At 54.4% G+C, this 24,803-nt stretch overlaps 3 protein-coding genes across 6 annotated transcripts; 2 read left to right on the top strand and 1 right to left on the bottom strand.

The window, feature by feature from the left end:
* Window positions 1-27: 27 nt before the first annotated feature.
* TPI1 (triosephosphate isomerase 1) lies at window positions 28-3,045 on the top strand. The gene is made up of 7 exons (XM_004596392.4): window positions 28-284; window positions 1,399-1,522; window positions 1,617-1,701; window positions 1,784-1,916; window positions 2,133-2,218; window positions 2,379-2,466; window positions 2,565-3,045. Exons 1-7 carry the CDS (start codon window positions 59-61, stop codon window positions 2,681-2,683), a joined length of 861 nt encoding a protein of 286 aa, XP_004596449.1. The 5' UTR covers window positions 28-58; the 3' UTR covers window positions 2,684-3,045.
* Window positions 3,046-3,144: 99 nt separating this feature from the next.
* On the bottom strand, window positions 3,145-5,065 carry SPSB2 (splA/ryanodine receptor domain and SOCS box containing 2). Of its 4 annotated transcripts, none has more exons than XM_058655775.1 (3): window positions 4,961-5,065; window positions 4,009-4,751; window positions 3,145-3,460 (listed from the first exon to the last, which is right to left on the bottom strand). In XM_058655775.1, the coding sequence occupies exons 2-3, from the start codon at window positions 4,655-4,657 to the stop codon at window positions 3,333-3,335; spliced, it is 777 nt and encodes a 258-aa protein (XP_058511758.1). In that variant the 5' UTR covers window positions 4,658-4,751; window positions 4,961-5,065; the 3' UTR covers window positions 3,145-3,332. The 4 variants fall into 4 exon arrangements, with proteins under 4 accessions (XP_058511758.1, XP_004596450.2, XP_058511759.1 ...); XM_004596393.2 differs by having other exon boundaries at window positions 4,928-5,057; XM_058655776.1 differs by having other exon boundaries at window positions 4,972-5,049.
* A 12,494-nt stretch (window positions 5,066-17,559) lies between these two features.
* On the top strand, window positions 17,560-24,252 carry LRRC23 (leucine rich repeat containing 23). Its single transcript, XM_004596462.2, has 6 exons — window positions 17,560-17,749; window positions 17,841-17,950; window positions 20,208-20,461; window positions 21,730-21,860; window positions 22,340-22,476; window positions 23,883-24,252. Exons 1-6 carry the CDS (start codon window positions 17,624-17,626, stop codon window positions 24,160-24,162), a joined length of 1,038 nt encoding a protein of 345 aa, XP_004596519.2. The 5' UTR covers window positions 17,560-17,623; the 3' UTR covers window positions 24,163-24,252.
* Window positions 24,253-24,803: the final 551 nt, after the last annotated feature.

Raw genomic sequence — 24,803 nt, forward strand, 5'->3', positions numbered from 1 at the left:
CAGCCGGGCGGCAGGAGGGAGGAAAGAGGGCGGGCGGAGAGGCAGGGGCGGACCCACCATGGCTGGGTCCGGGCAAGGGGCGGAGTTTCACTTCTCCGCGCTCTATATAAGCCAGAAGGGCCCGCGAAAGACCGCTGCTAGTGACCTTCAGTGCGTGAAGCCTAACGCCATGGCGCCTTCCAGGAAGTTCTTCGTTGGGGGTAACTGGAAGATGAACGGGAGGAAGAAGAACCTGGGGGAGCTCATCACCACCTTGAACGCAGCCAAGGTGCCAGCCGACACCGGTGAGGCCTGGCAGAAGGGCTCGGGCAGTTCGGCGTCCGCGTGGATCTGGGCGCAAGGCTGGGGGGCGAGGGCGGTTAGGTGTCCAGGCGTTTGGCCCCCTCATGTGCAGTAACCCGCCCCCGCAGCTGTGACGCCAGGGTCGTGTGGAGGGGGAGGAGAAACGAGGCATTTTATGGACATCACGGGCCGTAGAGTCCCAAAAGACTTATTGGTTCTCTGGGAGGAAGATGGCCCTTGATCGTGGACCGGGGCTGCACCCGTCATGCTGGGGGTGGGGATGTGGGGGCTAGGAGCGGACCTGAGGCTAGGTGGGCGGTAGGGAGAAGCAGGCTGCAGCCCCCGCGCGGAGGTCGTGGTCGGGCTTGCTGGGGGCCCCAGCCCCCTGCGCCTGGGCGCCGGCAGCGTGCGCCGCTGCACGTAGCCCGAGACTCCTCCCCGCCCCCCGCCCGGCCTCAGCCCTGGCGCTCCCATCCCTTCCCCTTTGCAGCCGGAGCCACCTACACGAGAGGAACTGAGCAGGTTGCAAATGGGCTGAGCCGTTTGGGAGTGAGGAGCTGGCTTGCGGCCTTCCCCAGCTTGCAACGGGGAAATCTCAGTGAGCTCATCAGCTCCTCCGCACCCAGGGGCATGGCCCAAACCTCCATCCTTGCTCTCCCTCCCGCTCACCCACCCGGGTCACACAACCACGGGTCGCATCCAAGAAACATCCTTTTCTCGTTTATTTTAACCACCCCCCCCCCAAAAAAAAACACGGAAGAAACCTGAAGAGTAGGGCCCTTCTCCTTTTGCTAAAAATCCTTTCCTTGCTGGAGAAAGTAGGGGTGGGCTCTTAGAAGAGAGGCAGGCCTGACCCCAGAGAATGCTGAGTCTGGGAGGTGCCCATTCCCAGAATAGCCTTGAAGAAACCGGAGCCACAGCTGTTAAAAGAGCAGAGGGCAGGGTGAGGCCCTGGCCTGCGGGGGGCATCTGGACAGCTCGCAGGAGTTGGGCGCAGGCCTAGCTGCCTGGGAAATGGACAAAGGTCATCGCTCTGCGGGGGAGGGGCGGCGGAGAGCCCAGCCAAGACCCAGTGGGAGGGCCTCTTCCCTCTGACCCTCTGGCCCCCGTCCCCAGAGGTGGTGTGCGCAGCCCCCACTGCCTACATCGACTTCGCCCGCCAGAAGCTGGATGCCAAGATCGCTGTGGCCGCCCAGAATTGCTACAAAGTGGCTAATGGGGCCTTCACTGGGGAGATTAGGTGAGGTGGCAGTGGAGAGGGGGGTGCTGGGGACAGCCGTTGGGGGGTTCCCTGCTGAAGCTCTCAGGCTTTCACCCTCCTGTGTGCCCATTAGCCCTGGCATGATCAAGGACTGCGGAGCCACGTGGGTGATCCTGGGCCACTCGGAGAGAAGGCATGTCTTCGGGGAGTCAGACGAGGTGAGTGACGAGGAGGAAGGAGGAATGGCAGGAGAGGTCTCCTCCTGCCAGGCAGGCCTCACCAGGTGTTTGTCGTCAACAGTTGATTGGGCAGAAGGTGGCCCATGCCCTGGCAGAGGGGCTTGGTGTGATCGCCTGCATCGGCGAGAAGCTGGATGAGAGGGAAGCTGGCATCACCGAGAAGGTCGTTTTTGAGCAGACCAAGGTCATCGCAGGTACTTCTGGAGAGCCCAGCGAGGGGGTGCGGTGAGGTGCTCGATCCCCAGGCAGTGCTCAGGAAGGCGAAAGAGGACAAGCACGCTTCGCCAGGTCCTCCCGCAGAGGTCTAGGTGCAGCCTGGAGAGCCTCAGGGAACAGTAGGTCTCATCACTCTCGGCTAGCTGCTTCCCATCCGCCCTGCCCTGTATCTATCTCTGCTCTCTGGCCTGCAGATAACGTGAAGGACTGGAGCAAAGTCGTCCTGGCCTATGAGCCCGTGTGGGCCATCGGAACCGGCAAGACGGCAACGCCCCAACAGGTAATTCCGCCCTGTTGGCCACACCCACTGGCAGGTCAAGGGAGGCCGCCTGGTCCCAGGGCCCTGACCTGGAAAGCACACTAACACTCTGCTGAGCTTTCTTCCTTTGGGGTAAGGAGCATTGAGAATGGGTGTTGCTCAACCTGGTTTCCCGTGCCAGGCCCAGGAAGTACACGAGAAGCTCCGAGGATGGCTCAAGTCTAATGTGTCGGACGCAGTAGCCCAGAGCACCCGCATCATTTATGGAGGTGAGTGGGTCCAGTTCCGGCCTTGAGCGGGGTGGGCTCAGAGCTGGCCTGCCGCCTGCTGGGATGCCAGCCTCACTGTGCATGTGCCCCCCTCCCAGGGTCCGTGACTGGAGCAACCTGCAAGGAGCTGGCCAGCCAGGCAGATGTGGACGGCTTCCTCGTGGGAGGCGCCTCCCTCAAGCCTGAGTTCGTGGACATCATCAATGCCAAGCAATAGGCCCAGCCCCCACCCCTTGCCCTCGCTGCTAAGCCAGCGCCTACTAGGACAGCCCAGAAGAAGCCCAGCCATGGCCCCTCTGCACGCGCTTCCAGTGGTGTCCCAATCTTCCCTCGCCGTTCACATCTCCCCTTCGTCGTGGTCGGGACCAGGCCAAACACTTGTCCACTTACCGGAATGGTTAGAACTCAGCATGTCACCCAGCCGGCTCCTCAGTTGAGGGGCAGGAGGGGGCACTTGCTCCTTGATCCCCAGCAGCCCCAGCGAGGGCAGGATGCCACCCACCCCTACGGTGCCGACTGTCTGTGTGTGTTTTGAGCCACCCGGCTTGTGGGTGAGGGAAATAAAACAGCCAGCAGAGAGCCTGGTGGCCTCCTTCACTGTGCTCGCTCACACAACCGGTCCCCTTGCTGAAGCAGCCACGGGCTTTATCCCTTTGCGAAAAAGATCAGCAGTTTTGTGTAACAACACAGTCTGTACTTTCTTTACTTGAAGTGCCTTGCCCACCAGGCTGCCCCAGGCCTGACTGCTGGCTTAGCAGAGGGGTCCTGCCTCACCTCCCCCAGCCACAGCAGCTGTAGGCCCCTCCCCTCAGTCCTGGGTGTTGAGGTGGTGCCCCGACTCCTTCAGTCTGTGTAGTCTTGGAGGGTCACTGGTAGAGCAGGTAGCGCTTCATGGCTGGGGGCAAGGGCAGAGCAGCTACCTGGCCCAGCCCTGCATGCCCCAGGGTGTGGCGCACACGCCGGCGGCTCAGGTGCAACAGGGAGTGTGGCTCGGCTAGGGGAGAGAGGGAAGGGAGGGTAAGTGGAGTAGGGGTGCAGCTGGCAGCCAGACCCTCCCAACTACAGAGACCATTGAGGCTCCCCCACCACCTGCCTGCCCCACTGTGGCTACTGGGGTGGGGACCTAAGTCCCCCTGTTAAGATCTCATACACCCCCCATCGCAGCTGGGAGACTCCCCAGTTAAACTGGTAGGGAAGAAAGAGAAGCAGTCACAGCTACACACACCCCTAGTTCCCAGGAAGCCCCTGTGGCTCCATCCTGGCGTTTGAGGCAAATATGTGGCAGAGAGGCCACAGCCCAAGGAATCTGCTCCACCCTGGGGTGCCTGGTAACCCTCATCCTCTGGGACCAGCACACCCAGTAACCCTTTGTACCCTAGGAGCGTCTGCTACTAACTGGCTAGTGGACTAGAGCAAGGTGCCATTCCGAGCCTAGGCTACAGCCGTTCAGACCGGACCACCTTCAGCTGCTCCCTGGCAGGTCCCCCAACCATCCCACCACCAAGTAACAGCCTGCAGCCCCACACCTGCCCCAGGCCTCACCTCTCCTTTCGCCCAGGTAGCGGATGCGGACCTGGCACTGGCCCCAGACAGCGGTTACTGCCGGGTACAGGGTCCTGCCCTTCAGACCATGGAAGGCTGGCCCCAGGTAGGTGCCCCCGATAGCGTAGCCCAGCGTCCCCTCCTCCATGTCCAGCACCACCAGGAGCCTCTCAGGCACCTCCAGCTGCTCCCCCTGGGGTCCCGCGGGGTACTTGGGGGCCCCGGGCCCCTTGCTCTGATGGTACAGCTTTCCCCGTCCCAGGTCCCAGCCCCACGACTCGCTATTGCTGCCCAGCAGCGCCGCGTAGTGGTCAGCCTGCAGCGGGGCCCGGGCCGTGGCTACGCCCACCACGGCGTGGGTGCCCCTCTGCTCGCGGGGCCAGCTGATCTCCCAGGCGTGCAGGCCCCGCGAGTAGCCCCTCTTCCCCCGGGCCCCGTCGGTGCTCTGGGCCACCGGCCGCCGCTCAAAGCACAAGCCCCCTTCCTTGACCACGATGTTCTCCGAGCAGTCCTCGGGGTTCCAGCCATGGCGCCGCTGGGCCCCCAGGTCAGGAGGCGGAGCCGCCAGCAGCTCCTCCAGGCCGTCGGGGTACGGGACCTGCGGGGTGGGCGTGCTGCTGCTGCCCCCGGCCAGGGCCGTCTGGCCCATGGAGGTGAGGAACGGGGCACCTCCTCAGGGTCTTGCAAGCTGGGAGGAGGCAGGCTCCTCTCTTTGGAAAGTTGAACTCCACTTCGGGACTGACCTGGAAAAGGAGTGGGCGGAAAAGGCAAGTGTGAAGCACGGAATAATGGAGGGTGGGGGAGCCCTCAGACGGGTACCCCATCCTCTGCCCGCCGGCCCCCCGCTGTCCCGAAGCTTCTAGGTCCGCCCCCCTGCCTTCACCACCTCCAGGCCCGGGTCGCCCCCTTCCAGCCTCACCCCGGAGCCGCCCCCTGCTTAAGTCCGTCGGACCTCCACGCCGCCTCGGAACCTCTCTAGCCCTCGTCGCCCTGGGGGTGGCCGACTCTCAGGAAGGGCCCTGGCCGAGAGCAGCCGGGGTGCGCCGGCCGCTTCCGCCTCCAGCCCCGCCCCCAGCCAGGCCCCGCCCCTCGCCCCTCCCCCACCGCCCCAGGATGGTTAACCCTCTGGTCGCCGCCCGGTCCAGCCGGCCTGGCCCTGAGCCCCGAGCGCCCCAGAACCCCACTGCACCTGCACCACCTCCCGGTGAACTCTCCTCCTCCCGGGCGCGCCGGGTGGAGAAGGGAGGGTTTAGGGGACCACCCCGAGGCCCTGCCCCACACGCAGCCCCAGCTCTGAATTAGCCCTGTGATGGCATCTTTGAGGCCCCCTGAGAGGAAGGAGGCGTGATGCGACCCTCACTTCCCTGTCACGGTCTCCGGGCAGGTCTGTCTCTCCCTGGTTCAGGAGTCTCCTCTCGGTTTTGGCCTCAGTTTCCCCACTCCAGGCTGCGAGTGATGCCCATTTGGCAGATTGGCCCGTGACTCCTCCTGGGCAGCAACGGGAGCATTGATGTGCCTCTGAGGTTGTGGGGGCGGGCGGGGGCTTGCCTACATTCTGGTGAGGCACCAAATGCAGAGCCACGTCGTTCAGGTGCCACAGGCAAGGGCCAAACACGGGGAGCCATTGCCATCTCTTTGACCCTGGCTGAGTAGGGACAGTGAAGTGACAGACGCCAAACCATGTTTCCAGGAGGCCTGGACACCAGTTGTTGCCACAGAATTTTGAGCTGCTCAAACATTTGCTGATAATAGTTTTAGAATGTTACAACTAATTTTGACTATACTTTTTTTTTCAAATCAAGATGTGACGTATATAAAGTACGCTACACTTGCTTAGTGAATCTTATCCTAGGTATACATCTGTATGTCTACAACCACCACCAGAAAGATCAAGAACTTTCCAGCATTCCAGCAGGCGCCTGCTTGTTCAAGATTAATTTTATTTTTATTGGAAAGGCAGATATACAGAGAGGAGGAGTGACAGAGAAATATCTTCCATCTGATGATTCACTCCCCAAGTGAGCACAACGGCCAGTGCTGCTCCGAAGCCAGGAGCCAGGAGCTCTTCCGGATCTCCCACGTGGGTGCAGGATCCCAAGGCTTTGAGCCATCCTCAACTGCTATCCCAAGCCATAAGCTGGGAGCTGGATAGGAAGCAGGGCTGCCGGGATTAGAACTGGCGCCCATATGGAATCCCAGCACATTCAAGGCAAGGACTTTAGCCGCTAGGCCACAGTACCGGGCCTGAGACTATTGCCTCCAATCTTTTTTTCTTCCTATATGTGAGAGAGGGGAGAGGGCCACTCCCAACATCAACTACATCAGTACCTGGGAATTGGGGACAGCTACCAGGTGTCATCCCTAATACGGAGCATGTTCTGAGCGTACCGCTTAAGTGGTTTTGATAGTTCTGAGATGCTATTGATTTCCTTCCTCCAAGGGTGGGAAATCCTTCCAAGGTCCATTGGCTGACACAGTCTACCTTAGAGTCACACCTCGCTCAGATTCTCGCCGTCAAAGTTTGATTGAGTTGTCCGTTTTGTTCTGCCCTCCATGGTACTAGACAGGCCTCAATGAACTGGTTGTCATGTATCCCATGTGCGTCTGGGCGTGCCTTCTACTGCGTAGGCTTCAGCAAGCAAGGAGGCCCAGTTCCAACACACGCATTCCAGGGTCAGACCACAGATCCTGTGATTTTCCCCGTGGTTGGAGTTTTTGAGTCCAGTGACCCAGTTGGGGGTATCCCCAAAGAAAGTTTGCCAGAGGTGACCTCAGACCTGACTCCTGTGCGTGCCAGCCAGTATGGGGTGTGGCTCAGTCTGTCACCGCATCAGCCTACACACAAACTAGTGGTTGCAGTCGTCCAGTCAGTTTTGCCCCAGCTCCATCTCATACACACACCAATGGATGCTGAAGCCCAGCCCAACCCTGCTCACTACACACCCAGCCTCCCACACACCAGTGAGAACTGAGTCTTAGCCAGAGCGACCTCCGATAACCCCCTCAGGCCCAACCCCAGCCCTGGTTCCTGTATGTGCACTCGCTGCTCCATTTTCTATCCAGCTCTTTTGTAATAGACTGGGAAAAGCAGCAGAAAAGGGCCCCAAGTGTTTGGGTCCCTGTGACCCCTATGGGAGACCAGGGGGAGGCTCCTTGCTTCAACCTGGCTCAGTTCTGGCCATTACAGCCATCTGGGAAATGAAACAACAGATAGATCACTCTGCCTAACTCCAGGCTTCAAAATGAATCCATACATTTAAACACACACACAACACGTATATTCCTTTCAACATGCCTTGACTGTCAGACTTGGTTGCTTCCACTGATTGTCTCACACAAGTGGGGCAACTGGCAACACGGAGATACTTCCATCTTATTACCCCATTATTGGGGTTGGGCGCCAAGGCAGCTGCTCTCAGGGTGCCAGCATTGTGCTGCAGCTGAAGCCCCCACTCGTGACACTGGCATCCCATGGCTGAGGGCCTGTTTGAATTCCAGCTGCGCCTCTCCTTCCCATTCGGAAGACAGTCCAGTGCAGAGGGCCCTGCCCTGCATGTGGGAGGCCCAGATCAAGTTCCTGGCTGGTCCGGTCCTGCCACTGCAGCTATGGGGAGTGAACCAGTGGGTGGAAGATCTGTCATTCTGCCTAACAAATCTATCTGAAAAGGCAGACTCTCAGCCTTGCCCGTGTGAAACATTAGGAAGCAGCAGAGTGATGGAGGGGCTCGTGTTGGGCAGGAAAACTTCTCCCAAAACCTTTACAAGCATAGTCCTAAAGTATGTGGTAGCTCCTTGACTTCTAGAATGAAGGGCTTTGCCATCAGGGACAGCACTGCAGCCAGTCAGGACGTGGCATGTCTCGTGGCCAGAGCCCAGGCAGATTCCCAGCCCCACCTCTGGGCACCAAGATTCGGAGTGCTGGAAGAGCTCCACTGTCACTGTGTGGGGGTAGAGTGGGTAGGAAATGCACTGGCAAGGTCACTGGCCTTCCCCTCCCCTCTACACATGCCCTTTCCCTGGCTCCTCCCACCCCACAACCCTGGGAAGATATCAGCAACATTATGATCTGCAAGACAGCGCCTCCCCCCTCCCCGGTCATTCTGGGAGCTCTGGGTGGGTTTTGCTGCCAATTCCTCCACAGATGTGGTCTCCCCAGTAATTTTCACATTGTTGAGGCTGAAGTGGCTTCTAAAATGCTTGCGTGGCCCTTGGCTTTTTTTAAATTAGATTTACAGAGAGGAGAGACAGATCTTCTATCTGCTGGTTGACTGCTGATCCAAAGCCAGGAGCTTCTCCCATGTGGGTACAGGGTCCCAAGGCTTTGGGCCGTCCTCTACTTTTTCCCGGCCCGCAAGCGGAGAGCTGGATGGGAAGTAGAGCAGTGGGGACAGAAATGGGTATCCACAGGGGATGCTCGCACCTGCAGGCAGAGGATTAGCTAGTTAAGCCATCATGTCTGCCCCTTGCTGCTTCTCTCCTGCCCCTCAGCCCCTTGGCCAGTGAGGTGGCACTAAGAGGCACTGAACTGCAATCAGGGAACTTCTGCTCTGTTTAATCTGTGCATCCTGGAGTTCATGGGCCTCTGTGGTCAAACTCCATTATTTCCTTTAGTCCTTACAACCTACTCTCATTTACATTTTTAAAAGGATTTATTTGAAAGCTAGTTAGGGAGAGACATCTCTGTTCACACTCCTACCGTCTGCAAGGGCCAGGGCCAGGACCAAGCCCGACTGAAGCAAGAAACTCCATCCTGGTCTTTCATATGGGTGACAGTCCATCCTCCTCTGCCTTCACACGCACATCAGTGTAGGGAGCTGGACCGCACAGCCCGAGCAGGCAGGCCTGCACATACACGACACGCATGTGCCAGCTAGCAGCTTTGTGGTACCACAACTCCAGTCCCAACACTGAAATTTTTAACTCTGTAAGCCAAAGCTCAAAGAAAGGTTACTTAATAGCACAGGGCTGCCACATGGCAGCGCCAATGAAACCCAGATCGCCTCGCTCCCAGATCCCCGGGATGCGAGGAAATGGCGACTGAGACAACAACGTTTCAAAATTTCGGATTCCAAGCAGCCGGCCGCTCCCGCCCAGCGCCGCAGCCCCGAGGAGCCGGTTACGTAACCGCGCAGCTATGACTGCGCAGGCGCGGCGGGGCGGCCTGGTGGCCCCCTGCTGGGCCGCGCGCGCCCCCCGGCGGCCGCTCGCGCGCCGCCGCCGCCGCCGGACTCTCCCAAGCGCGTTCCCCTGGCCGGCCCGCCCTCTGCCAATCCGCTCCCGCCCTCGGGTGCTGACGTCCGTGTCTGGAATGTTCTGCCCTGGCACAAAGGCCTCTGGGCGAAAACGAGGCGCGCGGCCGGCCGGCTGTGGAGGCGAGGACTGGCCAGGCGGCTGGTCGGTGGCTGCGGTCGGTTACCTGAAACCAGAGGGCGTCGGAAGAACCGGACGGTTTGTGAACATAGGCTAGGGGGAGGCTAACGTCTGGCTGGAGTTCTTGTTCAGAATCAGAAATCCACAGATTAGGGCTTAGCTTAAAACAAGCTTTGCAGTTAACAGTGCCCACCGCTCCCGGAATCTCCCATTCTCTCCGCATTTTGAATGACTACGCTCTACAGTAACCCCCCCAAATAGTTTCCCTACCTCCCCGTGTGTTTGGGGTTTTAATGCAGGGGTCCTGCAGGGGGAGGGCTGTCAGGGTAGGAGCAGTCCCAAGGGCACACAGACCCTGCTGCCTGCCGGAGAGCCGGCCATCTGTGAAAACCCTGGCGCTTTGCCTTGTCCTCTTTGGATTCAGAAATGCTCACTCCACGTTTTCTAAGCTTCCTGCCACCTCTGGCACCTGCCAGGGCCTCTGTTTCCCGCAATTCCTAGTGATTTCCTAACTCTGCCTTTCAAGGAACTATCGGGAACTGTGAAGGAGGGTCCTAGTTCAGATAAGAAGGGAGGAGAAGATAGATTTATTTTCTCAAAGGCCAGGTGTCTAGGGAGGGACAGACACAAAACTGGAGATCTTGCACCCATTGGCTCGTGCCCCAAATGGCCACAGGAGGAAGGTGGGGAAGGTGGTGGGTGACGGAGCAGGGAGGGCGGCGGGAACTCCATGGCAGTGGGTGGGCAGGGGCTCAAGCCGTTGCCTTCTCAGGCCTGTTGGCTGGCTGGTAAGTGCGGGGACTGAGGGTGCTCTAATGTGGAAGACTGGCGTTGGTGACATCCCTGAGGAACAACACAGACTCACGTGGTGTTGCACATGCATTTCTGTAATGTGTCCTCTTCGTTTTGATTAGGCATTCTGCTGCGGTTGGAGCGTGATCTGGACCAGCCAGCCAGTGCGGGAGGGCAACTGAGGGCTTTGGAGGCATCTGTCATACATGCTAAATTCAGGCCTGGCCAACCGACGCAAAGTCCAACCTTCCATGCTCCCCACTGCCTTCAGGATGTAACCCACATTCATCGGGGGACCCAGCTCTGTTTCCAGTTTCTGCCTCATTCCCCCAGCCCCCACCCCACCACACAGCAAGGCCGCCTGCCCTCCTTACACAGGCTTGGCCCTTTTCTCTCCTAGCTTCATTCCAGGTACTTCTCTGTCTGGACGCTCTGCCCCCAACAGGCGCTATTAGTGCATCTCTATGTTAGGAAATTATTCCCTGATGCTTTTTAAAAGCTCTGTAGGGCCTGGTGTAATGGTTCAATCAGTTAATCTTCCACCTTCAAATACCAGAATCCCATATGGGCATGAGTTCATGTCGCAGCTGCTCTACTTCCCACCCAGCTCCCGGCCCATGGCCTGGGAAAACAGTAGAGGAAGATGGCCCAAAGCCTTGGGACCCTGCACCCACATGGGAGATCTGCAAGAAGCTCCTGGCTTCGGACCACCTCACCTCTGGCCATTGTGGCCACTTGGGGAATGAACCAGCAGAGTATCTTTCTCTCTGTCCTTTTCTCAGTGTATCTGCCTTTTCAATAAAAATAAATGTCTTTTTTTTTTTTTTTTAAAGATTTATTGTTATTGGAAAGCTGGATATACAGAAAGGAGGAGAGACAGAGAGGAAGATCTTCCATCCGATGTTTCACTCCCCAAGTGAGCCGCAACGGGCCGGTGCGTGCCGATCCGAAGCCGGGAACCAGGAACCTCTTCCAGGTCTCCCACGTGGGTGCAGGGTCCCAAAGCCTTGGGCCGTCCTCGACTGCTTTCCCAGGCCATAGGCAGGGAGCTGGATGGGAAGCACAGCAGCAAGGATCAGAACAAGGGCCCATATGGGATCCTGGTGCGTGCAAGGCGAGGATTTAGCCACTAGGCTATTGTGTCAGGCCCAACAGACGCTTTCTTGATTCCTTACACTACGGGCTTTTATTTTTATTAAAAGACATTTATGGGCCTGGCGGCGTGGCCTAGCAGCTAAAGTCCTCGCCTTGAAAGCCCCGGGATCCCATATGGGCGCCGGTTCTAATCCCGGCAGCTCCACTTCCCATCCAGCTCCCTGCTTGTGGCCTGGGAAAGCAGTCGAGGATGGCTCAAAGCCTTGGGACCCTGCACCCACGTGGGAGACCCAGAAGAGGTTTTTGCTCCTGGCTTTGGATTGTAACAGCTCCAGCAGTTGCAGCTGCTTGGGGAGTGAACCAATGGACAGAAGATCTTTCTATATCCTTCTCTCTGTATATTTGCCTTTCCAATAAAAATAAATTTTTTTAAAAAAAGCCATCTGTCTTAATGGATTGGATTGCCTGGTTTTTAAGAATTTATTTATTTGGAAGAATTACATAGAGAAGGACACACAAAGATGTCTTCTATCTGCTGCTTCAATCCTCAGATAGCTGTAGCAGCCGGGACTGGGCCGAGATGGAGAGAGCAGCCCGGAACTTCATCCAGACCTCCCACATGGATGGCAGGGGCCCCAGTACTTGAGCCATCTTCTGCTGCTTTCTCTAGGCGATTAGCAGGGAGCTAGATTGGAAGTGGGGCAGCCAGGACTCAAGCTTGTGCCCATGTGAGATGTTTTCCTGTTATGATGCCAGCCCGTGTCGTTCCTTGATATCTTCCCCCTCACTGGTCTGTGAGTGCTTTGAGGAAGGGACCTGTGCTGGCCTCAGCACCTGCCACTGGCTCAGAGCAAAGCCCCATCAGGATGGTAAAGGGCACCTCTGGCTGCTCCATTTCCCATCCATCCATTGTGGCCATCTGGGGAGTGAACCAGCAGGTGGAAGATCTTCCTGTTTCTCCTCCTCTTTGTAAATCTGTCTTTCTAATAAAAATAAATCTTGGGCTTGGCAGGGTAGCCTAGCAACAAAAGTCCTCACCTTGCATGCATCAGGATCCCATATGGGCGCTGGTTCTAATACTGGCAGCCCTGCTTCCCATCCAGCTCCCTGACTGTGGCCTGGGAGAGAAGTTGAGGATGACCCGAAGACTTGGGACCCTGTACCCGTGTGGGAGACCTGGAAGAGGCTCCTAACTCCTGGCTTTGCACTGGCTCTGTTCCAGCTGCTTCGGCCATTTTGGGAGTGAGTCAGTGGGTGGAAGATCTCTCCTCTCTGCATATTTGATTTTCCGATAAAATTAAATAAACCTTTAAATAGGGCCCGGCAGCGTGGCCTAGCGGCTGGGGTCCTCACCTTGAGCGCGCCGGGATCCCATATGGACACCAGTTCTAATCCCCATGGCTCCACTTCCCATCCAGCTCCCTGCTTGTGGCCTGGGAAAGCAGTCGAGGACAGCCTAAAGCCTTGGGACTCTGCACCTGTGTGGGAGATCTGGAGGAAATTCCTGGATCCTGGCTTTGGATCAGCATGGCATCAGCCGTTGCGGCTCACTTGGGGAGTGAATCATCGGGCGGAAGATCTTTCTCTCTGTCTCTCCTCCTCTCTGTGTATCTGACTTTCCAATAATACTTTTAATATTTTTTAAAATGCATCTTTAAATAAGTAAAAATATATTTTAACTTTTTTAAAAGATTTGTTTACTTTTATTGGAAAGTCAGATATACAGAGAGGAAGCTCTGTTGGATGATTGACTCACCAAGCAGCCGCAAAGGCCAGAGCTGCCCGATCCAAAGCCGGGAGCCTTTTCCGAGTCTCCCACGGGGTACAGAGTCCCAAGGCCTTGGGCTCTCCTGAGCTGCTTTCCCAGGCTACAAGCAGGGAGCTGGATGGGAAATGGAGCTGCCGGGATTAGAACCGGCCCCCATATGGGATCCCAGGCATGCAAAGCGAGGACCTTAACCACTATGCTATCACACCGGGCCCTAATCATATTTATTTTGATGATAGTTGCTTAGGGTGATAATGGCCAAGGGCTACAGGAAGAGGGGTGAGATCACTATTTCCACATTCTCTCTCTCCTTTTTTTTTTTCTTCCTTTACCTGGAGGAAGAGGGAACAAGTAGAGAAGCCGCACCCAGCCTTCCAAATGCCCCTGCACCCTGGGATGGAGGACAGCCACCTGATGCCACCCCGGGGTCTCCAATTTGGGTCATGCTCCAAGGGTCCTGCTCAAGAGGTTTCAATAGTTGAACAGTTCCAAATTACTACCAGTCTGGCCATTCCAAGCATGATGAAATCACTCCAGAATCCACTGGCTGACACAGTTCACCTTAGAGTCTCCATTTGCCCAGATATTCACTGCCAACACATGGCTGGAGTAGTTGATCAATTTGTTCTGTCCTCTGTTATGGTACCAGGTGTCCTCTGCAGGTTCCAGTGTACCGCCATATCCCCATGTGCACCTGGATATGCTGTCCACTGCTCTAAGCCACTGAGGAGGCCCAGCTCTGACACAAGCACTCCACGGCTAAACCATGGAACCTGCAATTCTTTCCATGGTTGGGGTTCTGAGTCCAGCAATTCAATTGGGTGATCCCCAAGAAACTTCCTCTGAGGTGATCCCAGTCCTGATTCTTGTGTGTGCAAGCCAATGCAGGGTCTGGCACAGTTCTTCGCCCAGATCAGCTTATGCACATACTGGTGGTTGCAATTACTGGTTCAGTTCTGCCTTCAGGCCTGTCTGCTACACAAACCAGTGGGTGTTGGAACCCAGCCCGATCCTGGGCAGGCATCTTAAGACACGTTGGAACACCAGCAAGCAGTTCAAGTCCTAACTCCAATTCTGGATCCCCACTTCCTGCTAATGCACACCCTGGAAGGTAGCAGGTGACAGCTGAAGTAGCTGGATGCTTCCCACCCATGTGGGAGGGCCCCGGACTCCTGGCTTAGCTTGGCCCGATCTTGGCTGTTGCGGCCTTTAGGGAAATCAAAGGCCTAGTCTCTGCCTTTCTTCACTCTTATTTTCTGTCTTCCCCCTCCTTCATTCCCACCCACCCTCTCTTCCATTCTCTTCACAAAAGTTTATCATGTCTGTCAAGTAAAAATACATTTAAATATTGAAGAAATTTTGATCCAGTGCAATGGTCCAGTGGCTAAATCTTTTTTTGAAAGATTTATTCATTTTTATTGCAAAGTCAGATTTATATATAGACAGGAGGAGAGACAGAGAGAGAAATAACTTCGGTCTGATGATTCACTCCTCAAGTGACCGCAGTGGCTGGTGCTGTGCCGATCCAAAGCCAGGAGCCAGGAGCACTTCCAGGTCTCCCACACAGATGCAGGGTCCCAAGGCTTTGGGCCATCCTGCTTCCCAGGCCAGAAGCAGGGAGCTGGATGGGAAGCAGGGCTGCCAGGGTTAGAACCAGGGCCCATATGGGATTAGAACCAGTTCCCATATTGGGATCCTGGTGCATTCAAGGCAAGGACTTTAGCCACTAGGTTAGGCGGTGGCGCCGGGCCCCCCAGTGGCTACATCTTTACATTGCACATGCTGGGACCCCCACATGGGCGCCAGTTTGTGTCCCAGCTGCTCCACTTCCCACCCAGCTCCCTGCTGTGACCTGGGAAACCAATAGAAGATGGTCCAAATCCTCGGAACCCTGTACTCGCGAGGCAGACCCAGAGGAAGCTCCTGGCTTCGAATCGGCTCAGCTTTGGCCGTTGCAGCCGCTTGGGAAGTAATTCAGCAGAGAGAAGATCTTTCTCCTCCCTGTATATGTGCTTTTTCACTAAAAAAAAATAAAGATTTTAAAAAATTTGTGCAAAAATATTTTTAAGCCCATTCATAGTTTTTTCATAATATTTGTTTTCTGTGAAATTTTTCATGTCTCCTCTATGTGTGAATTTAAACTTACTATTTTTTTTAAGACTATCCCAAGATGGCTGCAACAGCCAGCACTAGGCCAGGTTGGAGACACGAGACGTGAGCCAGGAACCCTATCTGCATCTCCCACGGGGCCATCTCCTGCTGCTTTTCTCAAGCTGTTAGGAATATGAATTGGAAGTAGGGCAGGTGGGACACCAACCCGTGCCCATATGGTACACTGATATTGCAGGCAATGGCTTTACCCACTATGCCAGAACACCAACCCCTAAACTAAAAAAAATAAATAAATAAATTTGAAAGACAGTGATGGTGAAAGTGGAAGATGTAGAGATCTTCCACCTGCTGGTTCCTTCCCCCGATGCCCTCAATAGTGGGGTAGGCCAGGAAAAGCTAAGAGGTAGAAGAAACTCTATTGGGGTCTCCCGTGACGGGGGTGGAAACCCAAGTCCTTGGGGGCATTATTTGGTGCCTCCCAGGCAGACAAACAGGAAGTCCTATCTGAAAGGCAGAGTGGCTGAGACTCAAACTGGCATCCTGTTTTGGGGTATGGGTGTCCCCACCAGGAGATGTGAGCCCATTGTGTCACAATGCCTGCCCCTACTTGACTTGTAATCCCGTTTCCTCAAGTAACCTTGGTAAAATCTAATGTAGAATTACCTTATCTGATTATTTACCTTACACAAGATTGCTAATATTCTCCTTTCCCAAGGCTAAAATGACTCTATAACTATCAATTTCCATGGCCTTCAGTTTCTTCTTCTTCTGAGATGTCCCAGGATGGTTAGATGAGATGGTCACTGGGAGGGGCGCAGTGCCCATCACTTCCCAGACACGCGTTCCAGCTTCAGGACTGTCGCTGGGTGCTTGGGCCTAACCCTATCAGTCCTTAGCGAGAGAATAACGTTGGACTAGGAGTATTTTAAATGGCAGTTGCTGGATTCTCCTTCTTCCTAACCCCCCCAAATGCTCCATCCAACTAGTCCAGGACAACTCATACTGGATTCCTGTCGGCTATTAACAGTTCTTGCACAGAGGAGAAGACTTTTGTTAAGTTGCTCATGGACAGACCTGCCAAGACCACAACTCGGGTCCTAAAGGGCTAATCTTTCACCTTTGTCAGCGTCCCACATGGGCAGCAGCATATGTCCCAGCTGCTCCTCTTCCCCTCCAGCTCTCTGGTATAGCCTGGGAAAGCAGCAGAGGATGGTCCTAAGCCCTGGGACCCTGCACCCACGTGGGACCGCCGAATGCAGCTCCTGGGTCCTGATTGGCTCAGTTCCTGCTCTTGCAGCAATTTGGGGAATGAACCAGGGATGAAATATCTTTTCCTCTAGGTAAATCTGCCTTTTCAATTAAAAAAAAAAAAATCCCATATGGGATCCCAGCACATGCAAGGTGAGGATTTAGGCACGAGGCTACCGTGCCGGGCCCATAAATAAATCTTCAATAAACAAAATGAAAAATTTTAACAAAAGAAAAAAACAAACAAAAATATCTTGGGCTTGGATTCCTTCTGCTACCTTCCAAAGGTTTATTGGAAAATAACTACTGGCTGAGGCCTACGGGAGTGGAGCGGGGAGAAAGAGGATCTTTCTCCTTATCCTAGCGTTCCCCTCGCCTCCTTTTGCTTGCAAGCATGGAGGGTGATTTTTTCTGAATTCACATTTTTGCAAGCAGGGTGTTCGGTTTCACGTCTCCAGGGACACAGGGGTGACACCTCTCCTCCCTGTCCACCTGCGCTCCTGTGAGATCCGCCCACGGACAGCCTTGGCCCTCTCCGAGAGCCCCATCTGGGTTCCCCGTTGGGAAGTTGGCTCCGTAACCAGGCAACCACTGACCACCCCTTCCGGGGCTGGCTGGAAGTTCAGTTGGTCCCCGCGCTCTAGGGGCTGCTGGAGGCTGCAGGACCCCACCCCGTTTGCCATAGCAACGGCAGGTGCACAATCCGTCCTCCAGTCTTAAAAAACTTAGTCCTTGCCTCTGAGAACCCAGACCCTCTGCAGCAGAACCTGCGCCCCTTTGCGACAAGATTGTACGTCAGGGGCCAGAGGAACCAGGGAAATGGCGCTGAGGCAACAGTTCGGAAGCATTGCACGGGTTGGGGCTAGGGATGGAAGGCAACGATGAGGGGAGTGGGAGGAAAGGGAGGGTTTGGTTAAGGCTTGAAGGAGAATGGGCTTAAGGAGAAGGGGGAAGACCTGGAGGGAAGTTCTAGAAACCAGACAGGGTCACCACCAGCGCAGCTGGCGCTTGCTGCCAGGGTAGGACGAGTCAGGTCTGGCAAAGGCATCGTGAAGGGAGCAGGGTCCACAGTAGACGTGTCAGTGGGTCAAACGCGCTGTTGGAGCAGATGAGGAACGCAGCACGGTTGGGAGGCAAGGGTGGTAGGCAGGGTACCCGTCCTTGGACGTGACCTTTTTCCTCAGGTCGGGGAGCTGGATCTGACTGCGGAGTCCGCAGGTGGAAGGAGCGATGTCAGACGAAGATGATCTGGAAGACTTTGAGCCAGATCAGGAGGACTTCGAAAAAGATGATGATGAGAAGGAGACAGAGGAATGGGAGGACTACAGGAAAGAGGGGGAAGAACTCTCCGAGGACGTGAGCACTCATGGCGGGGGCGGTCCTAGAGCCGGGGGCTGTGGTGGGGCCGCAGAGGGACCCCTCGCTGCATCTCGGCTTCCTCCCACAGTGGGCTCCCACGCCCCTCACGGAGTACGTGATGAAGGAAGGGCTTTCCTTACTCTGTAAGACGGGCAGTGGCCTGGCTCATGCTTACGTCAAGCTGGAGATTAAAGAGAGGTGCGTTTATGGGTGTGGGGTGGGGGCTGCAGATGAGGCCTTGGCCCACTGTAGGGCCTCATCTTTCCCACACGCTTCATGATGTTTGGGCTAATTCTGTCTGTCTTGTCCTGGATTAGCGGGGAGGGAAGCAGAGAATTTGCTTTTCAGCAGCTCTGAGACTCCTGGGAAACTGGAGACTGAGGTTATGTCGGGGGTTCTTGCTGACTCCTTCATCTGCCCTTCAGAGTGAGGGTTCTCTGTCCTTCACAGACCTAAGATTTCCGCTCACTGCCAAGAACCTGCCTCCGGTGGTGGTGGCGGTGGTGGTGGTGGAAGTGACTCAGCATTGTGGCACAGTGAGTTAGGACATTGGCATTTTGGCATCCCAGCATGCTCTTCTGAGGTTTGTTCTTTTTTCTGCTTTCCATCCAGCTTCTTACTAATGCAGCTGGGGAGGCAGAAGCTGATGGTCCCTTCCACCCCGTGGGAGAGCAGCTTGGAGCTCCTGGCTCCTGGCTCTAGCCTGACCCAGACCTGGCTGCCGGAGTCCAGCTCCAGCCGAGAGTTCGGAGCTCTGGAAGGGTGCGTGAGATAGGTGTAGAAAGAAGAAGAGAGAAAGAAAGGAGAGACAGACCACTAGGATTCCTTGATGATTGTGGACCTTGCGAGAAAGCTGTCCACTTTATTTATACAAAAGCAATACAAGGTTTTCTTTTAGGGGCATTTTGACATAGCCTCAGGGGGGCACAATTTACAGCTTCCTGAGAGATGATTGAGGAAGGATCCCACATTCCTTGCTTATCTTGGTTTGCCAGTCTTCATCCGCTCTCCTCAGGTCTGGGCTCTAACCTTGGCGCCACCTGTGACAACCAGGCCCCTACCTTGAATTATGTATGGGTTAGTAAGTCCGGGGTCTTGGTCTATGGGGATTACGGGCCATTGGCACTAAAGGCCATTAGGTCAGCAAGCTCACACAGTTTGTTAACTGAACAAGTAAAGCAAGAGTTATAACGGCGGAAAGAATTGTAATTAGCAATGAGCCAAGTTTACTCCATTTAAGTTTCAATTCTGCAATGGACAAGTGAGTGTTTCCAAAGACAATTCTGCAAATTGTTTCACCTCAAGACAGGGCATTATCCATTCCAACGTTGCAGCCAAGAATTTCTCAGTAGACAACACATCTTATTCAGTAATACACTCTTGCTACAATTCTTATTCTACAACTTATCCATCACTTAATGAGAGAAATACATCAAAAGAGAAAAAACAAAGATCTAAGACAAAAGGTTCCAAACATTAAGTTCCTCTACAACTGCAGGTTCTACAACCTCATAAGTGATCAAATAATAATCAAAAGTATATCTTTGTGATGTTAGTGAAATCAGCCTATATTTCCTCTAGTTAGAAATTATGAAAGCAGCTAAAGCAACTACATTTTCTATGCTCTGAAGAGTTGCAAGGACAGGCTAACCCTTAAGGTCACAGTAACTGTATTTTTTTTGCCTTAGCAGGATAGCCTTTAGGGTCCCAGTAACACGATAGCCTTTAGGGTCACAGTAACAAGATAACTTTTAGGGTCCCAGTAACAAGATAGCTTTTAGGGTCCCAGTAGCTATATTTTTTGTCCTGACAGTTTTAACCCATACTCCTATCATTCCCATTAGTTTGTAAAATTCTTATCAAGCCATTTCCCAGAAAGCATGCTAAATGTCCTGGCCAGATTTTATGGCAATGGGTAGGTACACAATAAGGTGTCTGGAAATAGCATGGGTGATTGTACTCCTGTGTGCAGTTAAAGGCCCACTCACCAGGACATTATCAGTAACATTAACTCTTAAGCTCATGTTGGTTGTAAAAGCCATCTCACAGGGGCAGACAATGCCTCAATACAAAATTCTTAGTGGGGTGGTTGAGTGCCCATGCGAAAGGGGGTGAAAACTGCGTCAAGGTGGTCAGAGATGAATCCGCTAGGCCCTGCCAAGTAGCTGGAAGCTCCCTGGGCCCTGCCAATCAGGGAGCTGTTCTCTTCACACCTTTGTGTTATTCACACCTACTGCACGGACCCCTGCACCTGGCTGTTGTAGACATTCGGGAGTGAGTTCTTCCTCCTCCCTTCCTGCCCCCTTGCCTACATTTTGTCCCCAACCACACTTGTTACCCTTCTTTTCTCCATTGTAAGCCCTCTGCATACTGCCCTCTGCTTCGGCACCTCTTCCAGTCTGCTGGATTCGTAACCCTCCCTCTGGTTCTTCCTCCATCTCTTCTCATCTCTTAGAGACCTAACAGACATCTCCTTGCTACGATCCTACATTCATCTGCGCTACGTGGATATTTCTGACAATCACGTGACGGACCTGTCCCCACTCAATTACCTCACGCATTTGCTCTGGCTCAAGGCTGACAATAATCGGCTGCACAGTGCCCAGCTCAATGAACTGCCCTACCTGCAGATGGCCAGTTTTGCCTATAACCAGATCACGGACACGGAAGGCATTGCTCATCCTCGTCTAGCCAGCCTGGATCTCAAAGGTGGGTCCGTAGTCGGGGCGGCCTGAGAGCCTTGCCTCTCTAGTCCCGGGCCAGCGGAAGTAGGCACTGCAGTCCTTGCCTATGCATCATTGATGGAGATACTCAGTTATGACTCATAATGTCATTGTGACTGTTCTCCATGTTGGAGGTACAGCAATTAACAGAGCAAGGAAAAATCCCTATTTTCATATAGATGACATTCTAGCTGGGAGAGATAATGAGCAAGGAACATGATATGTAAGTCAACTAATATAGTATGTTAAAAAAGACTTAAGTGTTATGGAAAAAAATAGATCAGAGTAAGAACTAGGTGCATCAGTGGCCGTTACTAATAGGTTGTCAGGACAAGCATCATGAGTTGTTGAAATCTGAGCAAAGATTTGAGGGAGAAGGAGGGAGACATGCTGACTTCTGGGGCCTCCCTCAATAGGTTAAGCCACAGCCTACACCACTGGCATCCCCGTATGAACACTGGCATCAATCCCAGCTGCTCCATTTCCAATCATGCTCCCTGCCAATGTACTTAGGAAATCAGTGGAAGATGGTCCAAGTGTGTGTGCCCCTGCCACCCACATGAGACCAGGATGGAATTCCAGATTCCTGGCTTTGGCTTAGCCAAGCCCTAAGTTGTTTTGCCTCGTAGACGGGAGGTCTTTTTCTGTCTTTCTCCCTCTCTATTACTGGCTTTCAACTAAATCTTAACGGTCAGTACAGTATGCAGAGTTTAATCCCCTGGCCTGTAGTGCCAGCATCCTACATGGGTGCCGGTTCAAGTCACGGCTGCCCTCTTTCCAATACAGTTCTCTTTAATGCCTGGGAAAGCAGCAGAGGATACCCAAAGCCTTGAGCCCCTGCACCCATGTGGGAGATAGAAAAGTATTCGTGGCTGCTAGCTTTGGATTAGATCACCTTTGACCATTGTGGCCATTTGGGGAGTGAACCAGCAAATGGAGGCTCTCTCTGTCTTTCCTCTCTCTGTAAAATCTGCCTTTCAAATATAAATAAATTTATTTTTCAAATACATCTTAAAAAATAAAAGATTTGCAGATTGCTAAGATGCACTGGTCATTCCTCAGAGGCTAGGGTGAACATGTATGTGTCCCTCCGATCCTTAGACTCCCAGGCCACTTGTCCCAGGGCCCAGGAGGTGGGAAGCTGGGGCCATTTCTCTCCGCTGTCCACCTAGATTAGAAAAGCCATTGGTCTGCAGTCCTGAGGCTGGACATCCATGTCACCCTTTGAGTCTTCAATGCTTTCTTCCTCCTTAGGCAATCGTATCCAGATGGTGACAGGACTGGACCCCCAAAAGCTGAGCAGCCTGCACACATTGGAGCTGCGTGGAAACCAGCTGAAAAGCACCATGGGCATTAACCTACCCAAGCTGAAAAACCTCTACCTGGTGGCTGCCTGGGGCATTGTGGGGAGGTGGGGGCAAGGAAGAGGGCTCCTTTCTGGAAGTTAGGATATGAACTCGGCTGCCCACTCCCTCATCCCTGTAATGACTGGGGTCACTGCTGAGCCCTTCCAGATACTGGGGCAGGCTCAGCAGCAAAGGCACGCCCCATGTAGCAGGGCTACTTACACTCCTGCGTGGATTAGACAGGTGTGAAAATGGGCCATGACTGAGGTGCATCCTTCAGGCTAAGGAAGGAGGCCACTTAGTCTCCCGGACTGCTTTATTCTCGGGTGGCCCTCCAGCCATCTCAGGGGAGGGGTTGGGGTGGGCGGAAGGGTCTCTTCCTTCACCCGAAGTGGCTCTGGTGGGACCTTCTGCAGGGTGGTCAGCTCCGCTGTCTGCCCTCACTCCTCTCCACCTGTTGGGTTTTATCTCTTACTTTCCTGTTCCCGCTCCCTTTCTCCTGTGTCCTGGGAATCTAGGCCCAGAACATGCTGAAGAAGGTGGAAGGCTTGGAGAACCTGAGCAGTCTCACTACCTTGCATCTTCGAGACAACCAGATTGAAACGTTGAGTGGCTTCTCCAAGGAGATGAAGTCCTTGCAGTACCTCAACCTAAGGTATGTGCCCATTCGTGCCCCTCGGTACTCCCATCCTTGCCTTGCATGCCCGGGATCCCAGTGGGCACTGGTTCGTATCCCAGCTACTCCACTTCCCTTCCAGCTCCCTGCTTGTGACCTGGGAAAGCAGTCGAGGATGGCACAAAGCCTTGGGATCCTGCACCCACATGGGAGACTCGAAAGAAGCTGCTGTCTCCTGGCTTCAGATCAGCTAAGCTCTGTCTGTTGAGGCCGCTTGAGAAGTGCAACTGCTTGGCGAGTTTCCAATAGAAATAAACAATTTTTTTTAATATTTATTTATTTTTATTGGAAAGACAGATTCACAGAGATTTGGAGAGACAGAATCTTCCATCTGCTGGCTCACTCCCCAAGTGGCTGCAATGGCTGGAGCTGAGCCAATCTGAAGCGAGGAGCCAGGAACCTCCTCTAGGTCTCCCACACAGGTGCAAGATCCCAAGGCTTTGGGCTGTCCTCGACTGCTTTCCCAGGCCACAAGCAGGGAGCTGGAAGGGAAGTGGAGTAGCAGGGACACAAACTGTCACCTATGTGGGATCCTGGCGCATGTAAGGCGAGGACTTTAGCTACTAGGCTACCTGCCAGACCCAGGAAGTGGCTGTTTTTTTGAGTCTTAGCTACTCTGCTTCCACTTTCTTCATCTTGGATCAGAAGATGAAAGATCTCCCTCCATCTCCGTCATTCTGCCTTCCAAATGAATAGATAGCTGTTAAGACAGTTTAAAAGTCATATTTTAATTTTATTTCAAAGGTAGTGAGCGAGCTTGTGCCTGTTGGATCACTCTCCAAATGTCTGCCAAAGACAGGACCGACTCAGGTCCAAACTAGGAGCCAGAAATCCGCTGCAGGACTCCCACCATGGCGGTTAGAACCCAAGCTCTTGGGCTGTCACCTGCTGCCCAGGTGCATTACCAGGAAGCTGGGTTGAAAACAGAACTGTGACTTGAACCAAGGTCTCTGGTACAGGGGAAGTGGGTATCCCGAGTGGCAAATTAACTACCGTATCAAATGCCTCTGTTTATATAAGTTTAACAAGAATTTTTTTTTTTTTTTTTTTTTTTTTTTGCAAGGGAGGTTTGCTGGTTCCTCACCAGCTACAAGAAGGATGGGAAGCCTAGCCTTCCTGCTCCAAGGGGGTACAGAGAACATATCACGGAGGAAAATATGACACCTGGGAAGTCCTTGAAAGACAAAAGTAGGACAGGAGTGGGATTGGACAGCCCCTGTGCTGCAAATATGGCAATACCATATAATACGGTCAGCCAATCCTAACAGTGTTTCTAGGAAAACTGGAACCCAATGGGAGGTGCCCCCAGAAACCCCATTCCTAGTAGCTGGCTGCCAATCAAAGCCCATCATTCCTGGGTGGACCCTTCTTGATCCCGTTGGCAGAGGCAACATGGTGGCTGACCTGTCGGAGCTGGCCAAGCTCCGGGACCTGCCCAAGCTGCGAGCTTTGGTGCTGCTGGATAACCCGTGTGCGGATGAGACTGACTACCGTCAGGAGGCCCTGGTGCAGATCGCACACCTCGAACGCCTGGACAAGGACTTCTTTGAGGAGGAGGAGCAGGCTGAGGCTGAGGAAATCCGCCAGCGGCTGAAGGAGGAGCAGGAGCAGGAGCAGGAGGCTGAGCAGGGGCAGAACCCGGATCAGGACCCTGCGCTGCAGTAGCAGCTGTTCTCACGGCCTCTGTGGACGCTGCGGGAGGTGGCAGGGAGGCCAAGGGCTGGGCAGGCAGGGGGAGTGAAGGGGCTGAAGGAGCAGGTGTGTCGGGCAAGGGTGGGGAGGAAGGATTAGGGTCAGGAGAAGACCAGAGTCCTGAGAGTGAGAACTGCAGAGGGGGTGGTGCTGGGAGGCCGGGGACAGGCAGGTGGGGGAGTGGGCAGCTACGGCTGACAATGGAGTGACCACCTGGGAAAGGCCAAGTGGGGCAAGTGCCCGGCTGGGGGTTGTCAGCTGGAGGTTGGTGGTGGTACATGAAGCATCAGAGGGGCCTAAGAGAGAAGGCACAAGAGGAAGATCCTGTGCTAACAGTAGGAACACGGGGCTAGGGGACTAGGCGGGTAGTCAGGAAGGCAGTGAGGCAGGAAGCCGCTGAGCCCTGGAAAGCTGTGGAGCGCGAATGGGGCACAGGCCCTACTCCTGGGTCTCTTCCTCCAGACACCTGGTACCCCCTCACCCCACATCTAAGATGCCTCCCCGCGACCCAGAGCTGGAAATTCCTCACGGCCTCTGGGGTGTTCACCTGGGCAGGGCTGGAGGGCAGAAGGAAGCAAGCGGGTGGCTGTGGCTGCAGCAGTGCGGGGGTTTTC

This window comes from Ochotona princeps, chromosome 27 (assembly GCF_030435755.1).
Source record: "Ochotona princeps isolate mOchPri1 chromosome 27, mOchPri1.hap1, whole genome shotgun sequence".
In the NCBI taxonomy this organism is placed as follows: Eukaryota; Metazoa; Chordata; class Mammalia; order Lagomorpha; family Ochotonidae; genus Ochotona; species Ochotona princeps.

What these genes read in the sequence shown, in the direction of transcription:
- TPI1 (XM_004596392.4), top strand. Translation starts at nt 59, where the DNA reads ATGGCTGGGTCCGGGCAAGGGGCGGAGTTTCACTTCTCCGCGCTCTAT. An exon ending in AGACGGCAACGCCCCAACAG is followed by an intron (nt 2,219 to 2,378) that starts GTAATTCCGCCC and finishes TTCCCGTGCCAG; the next exon opens with GCCCAGGAAGTACACGAGAA. An exon ending in CACCCGCATCATTTATGGAG is followed by an intron (nt 2,467 to 2,564) that starts GTGAGTGGGTCC and finishes CCCCCCTCCCAG; the next exon opens with GGTCCGTGACTGGAGCAACC.
- SPSB2 (XM_058655775.1), bottom strand. Translation starts at nt 4,657, where the DNA reads ATGGGCCAGACGGCCCTGGCCGGGGGCAGCAGCAGCACGCCCACCCCG. An exon ending in CTACCTGGGCGAAAGGAGAG is followed by an intron (nt 3,461 to 4,008) that starts GTGAGGCCTGGG and finishes TCTCTCCCCTAG; the next exon opens with CCGAGCCACACTCCCTGTTG.
- LRRC23 (XM_004596462.2), top strand. Translation starts at nt 17,624, where the DNA reads ATGTCAGACGAAGATGATCTGGAAGACTTTGAGCCAGATCAGGAGGAC. An exon ending in GGGAAGAACTCTCCGAGGAC is followed by an intron (nt 17,750 to 17,840) that starts GTGAGCACTCAT and finishes TTCCTCCCACAG; the next exon opens with TGGGCTCCCACGCCCCTCAC. An exon ending in AGCCAGCCTGGATCTCAAAG is followed by an intron (nt 20,462 to 21,729) that starts GTGGGTCCGTAG and finishes CTTCCTCCTTAG; the next exon opens with GCAATCGTATCCAGATGGTG.